This window comes from Fusarium coffeatum (assembly GCF_003316985.1).
Source record: "Fusarium coffeatum strain FIESC_28 chromosome Unknown BRIP53273_contig_61, whole genome shotgun sequence".
Classification (NCBI taxonomy): Eukaryota; Fungi; Ascomycota; class Sordariomycetes; order Hypocreales; family Nectriaceae; genus Fusarium; species Fusarium coffeatum.
Genome location: NW_022157857.1, coordinates 138,810 through 156,404, shown reverse-complemented (window position 1 = coordinate 156,404; position 17,595 = coordinate 138,810). Strand labels below are relative to the sequence as shown.

Genomic DNA, 17,595 nt, shown 5'->3' with positions numbered 1-17,595 from the left:
TAGTTGGTGATGACCGGTTGTGAGAACCTTGATGGACGCAGAACCTACCCACAGAATGAGAGATTTTCCAACGCTTTATTTCGGGCTTATTCTACTGGCTAGGCTATAAGAGTTTGTTAGTTAATGCAGGACTAGAAAACAAGGTTATGTTTATGGATAAGTTGGCCGTGCGTGGGGTGAAACGTTGTTTTGACCGTCGGTGGTACACTACGGACGATTGACGTTGGACGACGATGGGATGTTACGATGAGGCTCAGCTGTCAATCTGCCAAAACGGAGTTTATTAGAGTAACTTGTCTTGTGATACTATGACAGTGTCTATGTTACCTCAATTACAGTCTGTCAATTACAGCCTATCACTCAATCACCAGCGAAGTCACAGTAGCATGTTCAAGACCGTCAACACAACAAAAGCGCAATTGAGTATGTCAAAGTAGTCATAATTAATGATCATCATGATCTATCCTCAGAAGAATATACACATCTATCATGTCTTTTTATCCTCCTCTGCAATCCAGGCGTCGACACGAAAGACCATCCCAGACACTCTATTTTAAGCACTCCTCTTACAGAGCCAGGACAGCAGCAGCGACCATTCCTGCGAAAGGAATGATCTGGGCGCCGACACCGCTGTCGGTGATAGCGGCAGCGTCGCTCTCGGTGGGAGTAGCAGCAGCGGTGGCGGGACCGTCGCAGTGCCCTGTGATGAGTTAGTGGGTGATTGAGATGATGGACAAGAGGATGCTTACAGTGGTCGCCGTGGGGTTCACAGCCGACGGACTCGGTGGGTGAAGGGGAGAGAGACTCGGTTGCGCCAGAAGCGTGAGAGTGCTCATGGTCATCGTCGGTAGCCTTTGCCTCAGCACCAGTCTTGGCAGCTTCGCAGTGCCAGTGGTCACCATGAGGCTCACAGCCGGTGGACTCAGTAGGAGAGGGAGCAAGCGACTCGGTACCAGTGTGATCGTGGTCATCCTCATCGTGGTCATGGTCGTGCTCGGCCTCGGTGGTAGCCTTAGCCTCGGTAGCAAGCGTAGACTTTGCGCCCTCGCAGTGCCCTACATCAATTAGCAAACACTCAATACTGTAGAAGGGTATACATACAGTGGTCGCCATGAGGCTCACAGCCAGTGGACTCAGTAGGCGAAGGAGCAAGCGACTCAGTCGCACCAGCAGCGTGAGACTCCTCAGCGGTACGAGCAGCCTCGCAGTGCCAGTGATCACCGTGAGGTTCACAGCCGGTAGACTCAGTGGGAGAAGGCGCGAGAGTCTCGGCGAAGACGGCGGGGAAAAGACCCAGAAGGGCGACGGCGAAAGTGCTGGTCTTCATCTTGATGGTTTGTAAAGAGAGTGTTTACGTTACAAAGAGGATTGACGATTGAGAGTGAAGTGAAGATGAAGATGCAGGAACGAAAGCGCAAGGGAGTGGAATTTTTATAAACAAATGCGCCGCGCTGCTAGACAAGGTATGGCGAGGTACAGTAGCTTGTGCCAAGGATGCTTGCCACTGCCAGGGCTGGGAGTGATGGGCAGATGCGGACTAAGAGCTTCGGGCAAATGCAAGACAGGGAGTGTTGGTCGACCAAAGGACGCAAGTAGGTCAGCGTGGGGGTGTGAAGGATTGGGATTAACTACGGGGACAGTGACAGAGGGGCGAATGAACTTGAATGCTAGCTGACTCTGTTCCTGAGTGAAGATGCTCTATCGTCTCTTGGTGTTGATGCCTCTCTGGTGTAAGTCAACCGAGTCCATCACCTCTCCCCATCTCCCCAGCTCATCCAGTTCAATCACTCCAACCACTCCATACAAGGCACGATAAACAGAGACAGCTGCCCCAAAAAGTCTTCTCGTCTTGCTTCTGTCCCTGTAGTCAATCCATGGAGTCAATATTTAATCTTGGCAGTCTTGGCATGCCCATCAAGGTCCTCACCTTAAAAACTGGACCCGGCCCCACTATCGCATCGCTGACTTATCGGCGCAAGAAACAAATCAGGAAACTTTTAATCCGACAACAAATGAAGGTCCTGAATGGTTGGTGCTTTCTTTTTACTTGAGATTGTGGATTGGCCAATTGACGTCGGTTAAATACCTTGATATCTGGCCCTCTTTTCTGTTGGTGATATTCTCTGCACATTCACAGCAGCCATGAAACTACACTTGATAGCCCTCCTAGGGCTCTTGACACCGCCATGCTCAGCAGAGAACATCAAGGTTGACGCCTCAAATCCTGACTTGGCCTCCATTCCCAACCTGGTTTGTCTCTCACTCCTTCTAGTTACAGCATCAATCGTCATCCGAAGGACCATGTATCCCGGAAACACCCAACTGACTCCTCGCCACTCACAGCAAGGCTCATTGCAAGATGCCATCGTACCGTTGGATCAAATTTTTGGTGCACCAAATACACCTACCCATGTCGAAGCCAAGAAGAAATTGGATAAATCCATGGCGAGAGGATGGGGAAATTGGAATGTGCATCATTCTAGACATCGCTTGTTGGATGCATTGTATGGATATTCTCGATACTATGAGCGTCAAAAAGCTGAGCTCGATCGGCTAGAAGGACTTTATAAGCACGTATCCAAAGCTCAGAAATCAGTAAATCTCCCCATCCTACTTCATTCTACCAAATACTGACCTTTTAAGCTCCTCGAAAAGTCTATTCAATACTCCAAGAAATTCACCCGTATAGACAGCCTTCTCAAAAAGAACCAAGAACTCTGCACACAAATCGTGCGACACGCCATGGTATTCTACGGCATCAGCCAAGATGAACTCGACAAGCATATCAAGAGTCTTGAAGCTTCTGGAAGGCTGGCTGATAAGATCTCTGTATCACAGGCTTTGAAGCATTATGTTCGGGATTGGACTGAGACTGGTGAGAGTGAGAGGAAGACTACGTTTGAGTGTTTAACCACAACACTCAAGGAACTGTTCCCTGATAGGAGTGGTGATAAGCCTGTTAAGGTGCTTGTCCCAGGGGCGGGATTGGGAAGGCTGGGACATGATATTGCGGACCTTGGAGGTAAGCTGATATTGGAGATTTCTTAGGATGGTTTGCTAACTTCTTAGGCTTCGATGTTACCATCAACGAATGGTCAATGTACATGAACATAGCCTACCGCTATATCGAAACCAACCGCGCAAAAAGCAGCCACTCCCTCCACCCCTTCATCGACTCTTGGTCCCACCACTCAACACACTCCAACCAACTCCGTCCCCTCACCTTCCCCGACACACCTCTCAACAGCACATCCGTCGTCCTCATCGAAGGCGACTTCACAACAGTCTTCCCCCAACCAGGCGAATTCGACGTAGTCGTAACATACTTCTTCATCGATACAGCCCGCAATTTGATGAGTTACCTCGACACGATTAAAAAGGTGCTTAAGCCGGGTGGTTACTGGATTAACCTCGGTCCATTATTGTATGGAACTGGTCCTTTTGTGCAGTTGAGTTTGGAGGAGATTTTGATCGTGTGTGAGGGGTTGGGATTTGAGTTTCTGGAGACGGATGATAAATGGGGTGAAAGGACGATTGAGGGCAGGAATGTCAGGGGGATGCAGGCTGCTTATGGGTTTGATGATCTGGCGCTGACGACGAGTGCTTATAATGCGCAGTTTTGGGTTGCCAGGAGGTCAATGAAGCCTTAGAGATGACGGATACAGAGAAAGAAATGGCCTATGACAGACTTATGAATGATAGACCCCAAGAGGAACATAGACTTATAGACCATGATAGAGCTTGGGAAGAATCTCAAGCCAGAAACGATATACTGAGTACTACCATAGGGTTCAAACATCTCGTCCATCGATCACCTATCGAGCTGTCTACGGCCATGATCTAGAAAAATAAAGGAGCCCAAAGGGCCAAAGTGATAGGTTATGTCTCAGCGTAATGTGGTTTAGAGTCGAGTGATAATCTCATCATCTACATGACGAAGCCATTGGCCACTTCAATACCCAGGTCAAGAGCCAGGTTAGTGATAATCTCATCATCGACCGGATGAACCGACTCGTCATCTCCATGATGAGATTTCTACTAAATGCTGCAAGTCAAAATTGGATATAATTTAAATTTAGTTGTAATCGCATCATGTAAGGGATGAATAGATCGACCATTTCAGTAGTTAGTTGGATTAAGAAAGACAACTTAGTGATGATCTCATCGTCGACCTGATTAACCGCTTCGTCATCTTAATGATAAGATTTTTACTAAATGCTGAAATAGGTTCATCAGCGAGATGATGAGATTATCGCTAACCCGACTCTCTTAGAAGTACAGCATCCTGCTTGAACCCGAGAAGCAATCTCATATCTGAGATAGCCAACCGCTTCGTCCGGGCCATGATGAGATTATCACTAACCTGACTTTCTTCATTTAGTTGCAGTTTATCATGTGGCTGATGATCGGATAAGACTGATTGATGCCAATCTATTCCTCTCCATTGGCTAGATGTAAGTTTCGGCATCCTGGCGCTATTGCCGATCTCTCGCTTCCGTTATATGTCGTGCAGTGTCGCGGGGAAAGTGAAAGATAACCGCCAATCTAACCAAATATCGGTATCACGGCAATTCTATATCAACGGAAACCCCAAACCGGATACCTTGGCACTGTATCTCCCCACAACAACGTAACTTTTCCGACCCCAAACCATACCCAAAATTGGTGTCCGCCTCCCAACCGCTTTTCCGAAACTGCAGGGGTTCACTTTTCCGTCCCCCAAAACCCACGATCATCGTAAAGTGGACCCCTAGATATCCGCCTTCACAGCGATATATATCTCCTCAATTAACAAACAACAGCAATGGTTCTCTCTAGTGTAACGAATACCGCAAATATGACTATCAGACATGATACCCTCACTGAGGCGAAACCCGAGCCGCAGCAGCCTTCGCAGGCAAAGCTGTTTACGCTCGATGAGATGATCCGCCGGCGTGCGGTGGAACTTGGTGATGCAGTTGTTTTCGGAGCGCCGGAGAAGGGTGTGGATGATTTTAGGGAGCATAGTGCTGTTGATATTGATCGGTATGCTGATGCGGCTGTTGCGAGGTTCTTGAGTCTGGGACTCAAGTCTGTGGTACGTATCTTGATCTTACTATGATGAAAGTGAGTTGACAGTGAGTTGTTAGGATCCTACTCTCGAGAAAGCGCCTGTTGTCGGTATGCTAGGGCAATCAGGAATTCACGTCATCGTTCAAATTGTCGCTTTAAACCGTCTCGGCTATTCGGCGTTTCTCATCTCAACGCGTCTTGCTTGTCCTGCTATTACACAACTTTTGAGTCTAGCAGACTGCAACATTATTCTCACTACACCAACTTTCCATCCCGTACTAGGAGAGGTCCAACAAAATCGCCAACTGGAGATATTACCTTTATTCCAACCCGACGATGTCTTCAGGCATGATGCGCCGCGCTTTGTAAGAGACTATTCTCCCGAAGCAGAATCTCGCAAAGTAGCAGTCATAATCCACTCCTCAGGCTCAACCGGTCTACCAAAGCCCATTTACCTTACCAATGGAAGCTGTATTGGTGCATTTGCGGTGCACATGAACATGCGCGGCTTTCTCACATCGCCATTCTTCCACAGCCATGGTTTTTACGAAGTGTTCAGATCGATTTACTCCGGCAAGCAGATTTACTTTACGAATTACAACCTACCACTTACGCGAGAAACGGTCATGGCGCAGCTTAGAGCTGTCAGGCCTGAGATCTTTCACTGTGTGCCTTATGTTATTAAGCTTCTTGCTGAAAGTGAGGAGGGGATTCAGATGTTGGTGGATATGAAGATGGTATTGTACGCGGGCAGTGGATGTCCTGATGATTTGGGCGATAGACTTGTTGAACGGGGTGTTAACCTCTGCGGAAACTATGGAGCGTGAGTACTTTCCCCACGTTAAATGAGATGATATTGACGATCATAGAACTGAGACTGGAAGATTAGCTACTTCCCAACGTCCAGAAGGCGATAAGGCATGGAATTACATCCGCATCCTCCCACCCGCCCAACCATACACCACCTTCGACGAAGTAGCCCCGGGCCTCTTCGAATGCATAGCCCTAGACGGCCTTCCTTCAAAAAGCACCACAAACTCCGACGATCCACCAGGCTCATTCCGCACGCGCGATCTTTTCCACCGTCATCCAACACGTCCTGATTTATGGAAATTCGCCTGTCGCCTAGACGATCGCTTCACACTAATCAATGGCGAAAAGGTCCTACCTCTCCCCATTGAAGGACGCATTCGTCAAGAAGAAATCGTTAAAGAAGCCATTGTTTTCGGAGACGGGAGGACATATCCTGGAATTCTGATCGTTAAGGCTGATCGTGTGAACGAAATGTCTGACGAGGAGTTTTTGGAAGCGATTTGGCCTTCTGTTGAGGACGCTAACTCACGAGCGGAGAGTTTCTCAAGAATTCCGAAGGAGTTGGTTCTTGTCGTTTCCGCGGATGTGGTGTATCCCAAGACTGATAAGGGCACGTTTATTCGAGTTCCTACGTATCAGCAATTCGAGAAGGAGATTGACGCTGCGTACAAACGCTACGAAGGAACCGACGAAACAGCAGGTTCTCTCAACCTTTCCGGTCAAGAGTTGGAGAACTGGCTTCTGGAACAGCTCAAGACCAAATGCGGTGTCGAACTTGAGTCTTCAGAAGCAGATTTCTTCGCAGGTGGTGTGGACAGTCTGCAATGTATCCAAATGTGGAGTCTCATCAAGCGAGAAATTGACCTCGGAGGCAATCAGTCTTCTCTCGGACAGAATGTGCTGTACGAAACTGGTAATGTCAAGTTACTGGCTCGACAGCTGGAGAGATTGAGGAGTGGTGCTGGGGATGAGGGGGAGGATCAGTTGAAGATTATGGAGGGTCTTGTTGAGAAGTATTCTTCGTTTAGACCGCATGTGCCTGGGTCTGTTGGTCAGCCTGAGAAGGAGCTTGTGGTAAGTTTGACATTCTACTGGGAGTTGTGATGGACGCTAATGGAGTAGCTACTTACTGGTGTAACCGGTGCACTCGGCGCACATACCCTCGCCCAACTAACAGCCCGACCCCACGTCGGCGCAGTCTGGGCACTCGTCCGCGCCTCAAGCGACCACGCCGCCAGCGACCGCCTCGAAAAGTCCCTTCAAACTCGCTCTCTCACGCTCTCTGACTCGCAACGCGGCAAAGTCCTTGCTTTACCCTGCGATCTCAGCCGTCCAGACCTCGGTCTCAGCGAATCCCACATCACCGAGCTCCAAAGCAAACTCACAACCATCATCCACAGCGCATGGGCCGTAAACTTCAACATTTCAGTTCAAAGCTTTGAGGATCAACATATCAGAGCAGTGCACAACCTTATTCAGCTAAGTCTTGATGTGAAGACTCCTCAACCTGCCAAGTTCTTCTTCTGCTCGTCCGTCTCATCAGCTGGCGGTACACCAAGACCTGGAGAGGTGAAGGAAAGCTTAGTACCGAGTCCGGCGCATGCACAGCATACTGGGTATGCTAGATCCAAATATGTTGCTGAGCATATCACCGGTAATGCATGCAAGGCAGGTGCTAGGGCGAGGGTGTTGAGGTTGGGACAGCTTGTTGGTGACACTAAGGTTGGAGAGTGGAATACTACTGAGGGTATTCCTTTGATGATTCAGACTGCTGTTACGCTTGGTGCTCTTCCAGCGTTGAACGAGGTAAGTCCCAGACGCGTTCGATTTGGCGAAACATGCTAATGATGACTAGGAAATGAGTTGGCTACCAGTTGATCTCGCAGCATCAACAATCCTCGACCTATCCACCACATCCCGTCCAGATTACAGTCTAGTCTACCACATCCTCCATCCCCAACGCTTCCACTGGGGTAAGCAGATGCTTCCCGCCATGAAAGCAGCAGGCTTCAAATTCGAAACCCTCCCAACAAGCGAATGGATGGACCGTCTGCGCTCCTCTGATCGTGACCCTGCCAAGAATCCTCCTATCAAGCTGTTAGACTGGTTTGAGAGCAAGTACGGTAACAAAGCTTCTACAAAAGCTGAGACTGGACCCTTGGATTACTTGACGGAGATTTCGAGGGAGGATAGTGCCACTTTGAGGAATGTGCCTGATGTCACGGATGTGGAGTATGTGAAGATGATGCTTGGACGGTTGCAGAAACGGTGGGAACAAGGTGCTTAAAGAGTAAATGCTGGCGTTATATCAATTTGTCTATATGCATCTAAATGATCTATAATTCTAAAATGCTTCAGTCCTCGCTTTCATCCTCATCTTGAATCTGTTGCTCTGACAATCTCGGATTTCTCAAAGCCAATGCAAATATAATCATGGGTATACAGACGCAAATACCCGCAATGCAAAGCAATCGCTGCACAGAACTATAACTGTTGATAATCGCATCTCGAATTTCTGTTCCGACGGGATAATCAGGGATGATGGAGAAAGGATTGTTGTAAATCGCCTTGGCAAGACCTTCATCCGGTTGGAAGGCCAAGTTTCGCTTGAGGGATTTGTAGAGAGTTTGTGTCCAGATGGCTCCGGAGAGACATGTTCCAAACGCGCTTCCCACGTTGTAGAAGGATAAGTATAGACCTGTTAGGATCGCAACGTGTTCTCGTGACGCAGAAGCTTGGATGGAAGCTTGTGTCGGATAAGCAAAGAAACCACCAGCCACACCAAGCAGAATCTGCGCCGCGATAATACCATCCTTTGACGATACCGATGCTCCGCCAGGATATGCTATCAAAAGTCCAAAGGCGCCCATGAAAAGAAGTGTACCGCCAACAATGATAAACTTCAGTCGTCGAATCTTGAAAATAACAAGGCCGGCGAGAACACCGGTGATAACACCGAAGAATGAGAAGAATGATAATATGCGTGTTGCGTTCTCGATGGAAAAGTCGAATGCGACGATGAGGATCGTGTAGAGATAATTTCCTTGTGTGCACCATGCCAGGTTGAGTAAACTTCGTACAGCGAGAGCTGACCATACTCCTCTATCGCGAAGAAGGTGGAATGGAATAAGCGGATGTCTCGCGCCGCGCTGCTCCCATGTGATGAATGCACCCATCAAACAAACGCCCATCACTAAAGGTAGAATGATGTACCAGCTTTGCCAATGACTTGCTGTTCCGCCTGCAACGGTCAAAGGCGCAAGGATGAGTGAGAATGCTGAGACGAGAAGAACAAGACCGATAATATCGAGTTGATGGAAAAGATCTGCTCTTCCTTTCTTCGTCTTGAGAGATAGAAGAGCAACTTCTTCACTTTCTTTGCCACCTATCCAGGTCTTTCGCTCGAGGAAGTAGAGACATGACAGGAGAGGCAGTGAAGCGAGGGGATATATAATCACCCACATTCCCAAACCCCAGCGCCAACTCGTCTTTTCCAGGACTGCAGAAGTGATGTTTCCGCTAATCCACGTATTGATCAAGAATGGGATGGCGGGTAAATAGCTGAAAAACACTCTCGCTCGCATCGATGAAAAGTCGGCAATAAGAACTTCCAAAAGCAGCACAACACAAGTAAACCCCGTCTGATAGATAATACTCCCCGTACAAAAAACCTCAACACTCCCCGCCGTCGCCTCAATAGCGATACCAAGCGTATACAGCACAGTACTTATAGCAATAACCTCAAACCGTCCAAAAACATCCGCTATCTTCGCAGCGCTAGGCTGCACAGCGACCGCGATTACATTTCGCAAGACGTTGATGGTAGAGAGGTATGAGTGGAGGTCGAAGCTGGATGTTGCGTAGGATTGGTATGCGAGGCGTGTTTGTGATTCGAGGCCGTAGGCGTAGCCGACGAGGAAGATTCCTGAAAAGAGCCAGATTTGGTGGGTGTTTGTGAGGGAGCGGGATATCAGGGCCATGCGGGCTACGCCTGCGGATAGACGTTTTGGGTTTGCTGGGCGGACATTTTCAGTTGTGGTTGTCTCGGCGGTCGGGAGAGTACTTGGGCCGGGACCGCCTAAAAGAGGCGCTGTCTCAGGCGAAGCCATGGTCTCAGTATCCCTCAAAATAACTGAGGACTGTAGATGCAAAAGAGAAAAGAAAAAATCACGAAACAGAAAAACAAATATCAGGTAACAGGGGTATCATTTTTCGCGCATTGTTACAGGAATCCCTGTCATGTGCAGGTGCTGGGTGCCTGAAATAGCAATGTGACACCTGATTCTGACCTTGTGACATGGCATGACAAAGCGGACCTTCGGAAATCTGATAAGATTATGTCCAATGGCGGCGGATCTAACCGTCGACTAAGTGGAGCATCCGTCGGAAATGGACGATGGGAATGCCGAGATCGGTTTATCTGATCGGTGATGAAAAGTATAATTTTGAGTTTTGGTGGTGAAGATCGGTAAGAGATTGATAGCTGAACTGATACTCTGTAGACGTGACTGTGATGGGGCTTTTATCCTGTTGGGATATGTTTAGGTACTGGCTTACGGGCTGCTAATATGGAGCATACGTCTAGGGTAATGATGAGAGTGAAATTTGTGCCATACATTACACAAATTCATCTTTGTGACGTAGATGTTATCCCTGGACAAGTATAAAGGCGATTGTATTGCAGCTTCGTAGAACTTATATTGAGGTTAAGTTTACCGATTCCTCTAGATGCGGTCCCAAAACTGCAGGTGCTGTTGGTGGTGTTCTCACAGGTTCACTTGCTCAAGCATGTTGATCTTTAACAGCAGAAACGGTAAACCTTTGTCTCTTTTACCAGTCCTTTGCGTTTTTGACAAAAGAATACTTACTACGAAGCTTTAATTTGTAATTGTGTTTCACTATGAACAGCCTTTGTATCTTCAGTCTTCGTACATGACCTGAGAGACGATGCCCAAGCTGACCCGAGAGGTGCTCCATACATGACGTAGTTTGAACCAATCATATGTCTGGTTGCACCTCTCAGGTGAGGTCTAAAAATGGAGCACCTCTCAAGTCAACCTGGGCGGCACCTCTCGGGTCATCTACCCCGGCAATGAAGTGGAGCCTGAGTGTTCTTATCAATAACCGTACCTTAGCCGCCGCACCACTTTCGAGCTCTCAACCTATCTTTTGGGTATCGGAAGAGACTTTTCCAGAATTGGCCTGGCTTTATCTCTTGGCTGCCGACATCACCATCCATGTTCAACGCGGACGGAGAGAAGATTTATGAGAATCATAACTCACAGCCAATTTGAAATCATAATATATCAATAGCAATTATGTAAGACGAACATCTCTTGAATATAATAATACATTTTAAGATAAATACGAGAAGCGATAGTTATTGTACATCTATAGAAACAGCAGCTGTGGTATCAAAAGCGTTATTTTGTTGAGTACGCCTCTGTGGATATTTACAATATGTTACTGTTGCAACCTTTATAGTTCCAGATGTAGGTCTTAGCCGGTCAAGACCCTCCTCGCCATCCTTACTGATAATGTCGTTTAGAACTTAAATCCTTCCATGACCCCTCCTCTTCTTCATCATCTTGCTTGAACGCATAAGCCGGTGTAAACGCGATATAGCCCTTCTCATCTTTCGGCTTGACATCCGCCAAATGCACCCTCAAGCTTCCTAACGCTCTAGCCCTTGCCGGTCCATCCAGCGCCGATCCTCCAGGTGGTAATTCCATGTATACATTCTCACGAGTGAGAGAGCTAGCGAAGCCAAGTATATCAGGTCCCCGAATGAACAATTGCAGTATAAGTCCCAGAATACCCAAGAGACCTAGAATCTCCGTGATAATGATGAGGATCGTCAACCATGTCTTGTTGACACGATAAACTTCTTCTTTGCTTTTGACTACTGCTTCAGTGGTGTTCATTGCAGAGCCTCTATTTGTCCCAGGCAGGGTGTCCTCGCCGGGCTGGAGCCGAAAGGAAGCGTAGGTGTGATCCGTATAGTAAACCGTCGCGTCTACAAAAGTATTGAAGGCTGTTGTCATGCGAGTCGAGAACAACTTCTTGTTAAAGCCGTCATCGAATGTAAACCGAAACCTCTCTGTGTTCGCTATATATTGAGGGGTCAGAAGCCGGTTGTATATACCCTCAGCGGCGCTCCATTGTCGGTGTATCATATCTTTCTGGGACAGGATGGTCATAAGGGCCGTGTAAGGATTGTCTTGTGAATTGTAGTATTTTTTGGCTTTGCGCTGATGCGTCGCCAAGCAGCTCGTCGAGATGACCGATGAATTACACACGATGTCTGTTTCTACAACAACGGGATGGATACTGCAGTTGAAAATCGTCAGAGGCTTCGTGTCATTCTCGAACTCGATCCACATGTCTACAAGTGCGTATAGCAGGTGGGAGGGTGGCAAGTCGTCCAACAGTGTTGGGTTGCTTTCGGGGTTCGGATAGAGGTCTGTTAGGTTCGGACTGGAGATGAGGGCGGCGAAGGAAGTGGGAATGCCATCCGGCGGCTCAAATAACTCAGTCATGTTGCTCCAGGATTCGGGTATCTTGTTTGTCGTGTTGTTCAAGTAGACCCCAACCTCTGGTTCGTTGCATGAGATATCGTGGTATAAAGACTCCACGCTGAACTGGTACTGAGCTTCTGCATTGAATTCGTCCAAACCCTGAATGTGAATGCCAAGAAGGGAAGCATAAGACTCCTTGCCCCTAGCAATATCATCCAAATGAATGGCGCGCGTTGAATCCGGGTCTGCGTTCTCTGGCCATTGGGGAATCCGCGGCCAGTCCCAGAAATCGACAAGATTCTTCTTCATAGACGACGATGACAGGAAACTAGTACTGTAGAGCGCAGTAACGCTCGATCGACTGACTTCCGAAGCTACTCTTTTTAAATCCTGCGAAGCAGCGTGCGTGTAAAATACGGTTCCATTTTGTATTAGGCCCTCCTTTCGCAGTAACCTAGCAGCGCTTTGCCCGCCGATGGGTGATAAACACCAGATTAAAAGAATAGCAATTCCGATGGGGATCTTAGCGCGAACAAAAAGGAGCCGCTCAACAGCACCGGCAAGGTTCTGGCTGCCAAACACTTGTTCAAGGGTAGCCAATTCGATACCCTGGCGCTTCTCCAGACGCCAACGTGCCAGATTCTTGAAGAAGCGACTGGCGACGGCTGCGAAGACGATGGGGTAGACTGATGGGCTTAGAATAGTCAGATTCACAACCCTTTCGCCGTATAAGGAGATTGGCTGATGGTCGAGACGGAGTGCGGCTAATGCCAGACCTATGGTGGCATGTTGAATTAGCGAGGAACCACTCTACAATGTTGTCTGGCACTTACCGAAGAAGCATGCGGGCGCCAGGGTAAGAACAATATCGTAAGACCATGATATTATAGTTTCAAATCTACCCAATCGAAGCGTGCTGGGTCCATTGTGCCAATTTGTTGCGATAGAGGTCTTGTGATCTGTATGTTGAGACTCCGCGTGGTCGCCACGGAGCGTGTCTGGAAGCGACTCGTAAGACATCTGAACACGAGATCAAAGATGCAGTAGAAGTGACAAGATTGCCAAGCGGGGGAATGCAAATATTTTGTTTAAAGCCGTAACACAGAGCCTCGTTTCGCTTTGACTGTGACTGGTCGCCTACTTTATATTTTTAGACGCTGACTGCAGATAAACACGAGGGGAGTCACACTGATTGGCGCACGAACCACTAATTTCCAGCCATCTTGTTCCTGCACTCTTTCAGCTCTCTAAATTAGGCACTGCTTCTGTTGATCAACACATTTGGGGGTTAAATGGCTCCCTGGCAATGTGGCGTTGTTTACTCCCAAGACGCCACTGTCGTTGATTACACCATATCTCCTCACGGCAGGTCTTTGGCAAGGTCACTTATGATATTCGACACAAGTCGCGTTATGCAAACACAGACACGTGGTGAGATATACCTGGTTACCTCTCAAACAATACCCATGTATATATCATTTCTATAGATTTTCAAGTTGCTAGGAGGACGATTTCAAGTTGTCATCCCAGAAAAAGACTCAACCAGATCATCGTTCCGTCCCTTTTCAATCTCCATGACCTGTATCGCCGCAATAATCCGAGCCCCAAAGAAAACTCCACCGGCGTGATCATACCAAACCTTCAAAGCAGGCGAGAATCCATCACGGATGTCCTTGAACTCAACTGTATCTTTTTCTTCTTTATAGCCTGATCGATATCCCGGGGTGTCAGTCTTGCTTCCGTCAGAAGCAAGAAATCGCAACCGCTCGATGTCCCCATATTTTCCTGTATAGACTTTGAAGCCCGTAAGATACGCTCTGTTCAAGTCCCAGTCAAAATGCTTGTAGTGTGGTGACTTCATCATGACAGCAGGTACAGTGACGAGCTTTAGCCGGCATGGACACCATTCGCCCCCAAAGGCAGGGTCCAGAGGTGGGTTGAATTCTGTCGGGCCTATAGACTTGCTCGTGCCGTCTGAGTAGTTGGACACTAGGCTTGTCATAGGTATTCGCTCCTTGTTGCTCGTATGGCAGAATGTAACTCTTATCGACTTGAGGGGCCTGCCGCAGTTGAACCACGCAACTGAAGCATAGTCACTCAATTCCGACTCATCCTTGCTATTGAAACGTCCTTCACCATTTACTGGATTGCCGAAAACAGGGCCAATTAGACGTTGTACGCTTCGAGGAGGACTGGGATACAGGCTTTCATTACTATCAGACTTCTGCTAAACCGAATGCTTGCGAGACACTGTTTCCTGATGTAAAAGTGAGAGTGTAGGTACACCCAGAGAATCTGATATATAGCGAAAACTAACCTGTTGAGATATGACAATACATTTCTCACGAATGTTTTGTCTTTTCCGCTTCATCGAGCTTGCTACGAGGTATTCGTCGAGTTAGCGCAGCGAGATCTACACAATGATGTTGTGAATCGTGTTCTGTACGAAGCACTGCAGGCACACTTCATGAACCGCGAACACAAACAGCAAATGCCCAAGGATCTTCAACTACAACACGATTTCTCTACCGACTGCATTGAAGGACCTTATGGTTTGAATAACCGAGAATTCAATGACTTTGCCTTTTGTGATCCGCATGACATCTCACCAAAAGAGTGTAAACGGATGATGCAGGACATGCAGCAAGCTGGAGATCGTTGACTCAGGAGCCACCCGGTCCCAACAAAGCTTCAGAAAGATGAAAACGGAAACCTCGTGGTCTATGCGGAATTATGGAGAAACAAGTTCTACGCTGATGCTGAGTTGTCATGGGCCACGGGCTGGTTTCCTAAAAATTCCACCAAGACTGTTCCTAACTGGTACCGGTTCTACGACAGGGTGGACTTTACTGGCAAGTTTGGCGATATGAAGGTGAAAGATGCTGAAAAAAATCATGAATCGATACCGTGTGGGTCTTCTATGTGGCAAGATTCTTGAGGAGGGTTGTGCGATGGCGACTAGTTTGCTGCCTACTCCAGCTGAACTTGCGTCTGAGAAGAAGCATGGGAAGAAGGTATACGCACAAAGCTCTATGTTGGATCCAACCAAAGCAGAATTCGTTCCTGGACAATCAAGCATGAATGACGTTCTTACAGATGCCTTCCCTGGCTACATGTCTGAGCTAGCATGGTTCGATCCGAAGAGGCCATCAAAACCCGGAGCTATCGGACTTCTGCAAAATCTTGACAATGCTATCGATGCACAGCCATCTATCAAGGTCTTCTGGACGGATGAAATGGTGCTTGCCGGTATAGGCATAGCATATGAACCGGAACAGACGGAAATCGTTATCGGTTCACCAGAGATCTTCCGCACGACTGAACTACTCGAAATTCCTAAGGATGATTGGCTTTGTGGCCTGACTTTCACAACCAGCGCGTCGCTAGATTTCATAAATGGACCACGCCACCGTCGAGTCGTGGGTATCGAGTTTCACTTCTTCAAGGCAAAGACAGTGGCGATGGGAGACATGAGCGGCCAAAAGAAGGCGATCGTTCACCACAGTGACTCATTCATCGTGGGATTTTCTGGCGTCTGGAGTGCAGGAGGGCCTTTACATAGCGTTGGCTACTGCAACAGCCTCTTGACAAGGCACCCATCGAAGCATCCACTCACCGACTCAACCCCGAAGTCAGGAGCCCAGGACAAGAATCGAACGTTACAGATCCTGAAGTTGCAAACTTCCTATGGGCAAAGGAAGTACCACGGGGCAACCTTCAAGTATCGCCCTGCTATCCTTGCCAACCAGACCCCCACATGAGAACAGAAACCCTTCTATTTGATTCCGACACTGTTGAAAATCATAGCGTGGATAAAATTGGCATTGACCCTCAGCTTAAATTCTTCAAGGTCTGGTTCCATCCTAGGAGATATTCGGCCAATCGGTCAATGGGCTATTCCTCGCAGGCGATGCAATATCTATCTCTTGAGAGGGGTGAGGTCATCGTTCAATGCTACGCCACCGGCGTTAAACGGGTTGAAGGTTTGCGGCTCACTACTACCCATGGACGACAGATCATTATCGGCAAGGATGGACCGGACGCGAAAGCGCTTGTTGACCAGGTCAAGAGGCAATGTGTCATGGGATTTTATGGTACCTGGACTAATTATGGCGCTCTGAAGGAGACCTTGCTATCATTTGGTGTTCTCACTCGTGATGGACTAATTTCACTAGGCTATGCCCTAAAGGATACAGAAGTTGATTCTCATAATTATCGTTGGTGTCCTAGTGGTCCCGCCCACAAGCCTTCCATGAAAGAAATCGATCCAATCTACGGCACTATCACAGCTCCTGACCAAACGAGAGTCGCCTGGCTAGACTGTTCGAAACCTATTCAGACTGTCGAAGCGACCATCTGCCACCGCACATATCGCCCAGGTCTCCCAATAGTGTCAATCACACATCACTTCGCCGACGGTTCGAGACCATCAAGCTTTAGCCCTACCGAGGTCCACGTGTGGGATGGTGATAAAGGGAACCGATTCCGTTGTCACTGCGGTGACGACGATGATGGAAACCACTATATCAAATACAAATGGGAAGTTAAAGGCGCCCGCCTAGAGACTGTGCGTCTGTGGATGAACAAAGAAGGGATCCTGGAAGGGCTGCAGTATGCAACGAAAGAGTACCTCAGTCCCTTTTTGGGAAGACCCACTCATTCGGACCACTCTGTAAAGTTCGACTTACCATTCGCATACCCAACAGGCCCAGCACTAAAGTTCTTCCTTTCCTCAGACAAGAGGAATAGACGCGGTGTTGACTTTGTCGTTGCGGCCGTTCAGCTTCTCAATGTTGAGGTGAGGAATAAGCAGAAGATAGAACGCAAATGGATCGACCCAGAACTAGTATGTTGACCTTTTCTATATGAAAGGAATATTTGCTAACGCTTAGGACAGTACATGCAACAGAACCTTACGAGGAACAGGATGCAACAAGATCAGCAGTTCGGTGCACTGATGCGGGGGCTTGAGCTCTCGATCGAGAGCTCGAAGGAGTTGATGAGGAACTCGGGGCTTTTACGATAGAAGAGGTGGCTTTAGACTGTTTGACTTTTGGGGTTAGTCGGAATTACGATAAAGCTCTTGGTCGTTCGATGCCTTTTCGATGTTAAAATGATGATAGGAGGTTGCCGAGATAGTAGGATATCACTTGTAAGATGTTGTCAAGCTAGACAGTTTCCCCAATGTCATCGCTCTAAATCCTTAATGAAT

General features: G+C 48.0%; 6 protein-coding genes across 6 annotated transcripts; 3 read left to right on the top strand and 3 right to left on the bottom strand.

Moving 5' to 3' along the window:
• Positions 1–566: 566 nt before the first annotated feature.
• On the bottom strand, positions 567–1,327 carry FIESC28_02821 (uncharacterized protein; the record flags this gene model as incomplete). The annotated part of the gene is made up of 3 exons (XM_031156970.1): positions 567–700; positions 750–1,055; positions 1,102–1,327. The coding sequence occupies 3 exons, from the start codon at positions 1,325–1,327 to the stop codon at positions 567–569; spliced, it is 666 nt and encodes a 221-aa protein (XP_031018922.1).
• An 815-nt stretch (positions 1,328–2,142) lies between these two features.
• On the top strand, positions 2,143–3,650 carry FIESC28_02820 (uncharacterized protein; the record flags this gene model as incomplete). The annotated part of the gene is made up of 3 exons (XM_031156969.1): positions 2,143–2,469; positions 2,644–3,022; positions 3,070–3,650. The coding sequence occupies 3 exons, from the start codon at positions 2,143–2,145 to the stop codon at positions 3,648–3,650; spliced, it is 1,287 nt and encodes a 428-aa protein (XP_031018921.1).
• A 1,187-nt stretch (positions 3,651–4,837) lies between these two features.
• Positions 4,838–8,152, top strand: FIESC28_02819 (uncharacterized protein; the record flags this gene model as incomplete). The annotated part of the gene is made up of 5 exons (XM_031156968.1): positions 4,838–5,077; positions 5,130–5,875; positions 5,922–6,939; positions 6,988–7,671; positions 7,721–8,152. 5 exons carry the CDS (start codon positions 4,838–4,840, stop codon positions 8,150–8,152), a joined length of 3,120 nt encoding a protein of 1,039 aa, XP_031018920.1.
• A 67-nt stretch (positions 8,153–8,219) lies between these two features.
• On the bottom strand, positions 8,220–9,974 carry FIESC28_02818 (uncharacterized protein; the record flags this gene model as incomplete). Its single annotated transcript, XM_031156967.1, has 1 exon — positions 8,220–9,974. The coding sequence occupies one exon, from the start codon at positions 9,972–9,974 to the stop codon at positions 8,220–8,222; it is 1,755 nt and encodes a 584-aa protein (XP_031018919.1).
• Positions 9,975–11,393: 1,419 nt separating this feature from the next.
• FIESC28_02817 (uncharacterized protein) lies at positions 11,394–14,244 on the bottom strand (the record flags this gene model as incomplete). The annotated part of the gene is made up of 3 exons (XM_031156966.1): positions 11,394–13,159; positions 13,217–13,299; positions 14,018–14,244. The coding sequence occupies 3 exons, from the start codon at positions 14,242–14,244 to the stop codon at positions 11,394–11,396; spliced, it is 2,076 nt and encodes a 691-aa protein (XP_031018918.1).
• Positions 14,245–15,277: 1,033 nt separating this feature from the next.
• FIESC28_02816 (uncharacterized protein) lies at positions 15,278–17,409 on the top strand (the record flags this gene model as incomplete). Its single annotated transcript, XM_031156965.1, has 3 exons — positions 15,278–15,901; positions 15,964–17,229; positions 17,281–17,409. The coding sequence occupies 3 exons, from the start codon at positions 15,278–15,280 to the stop codon at positions 17,407–17,409; spliced, it is 2,019 nt and encodes a 672-aa protein (XP_031018917.1).
• Between the last annotated feature and the right edge of the window lie 186 nt (positions 17,410–17,595).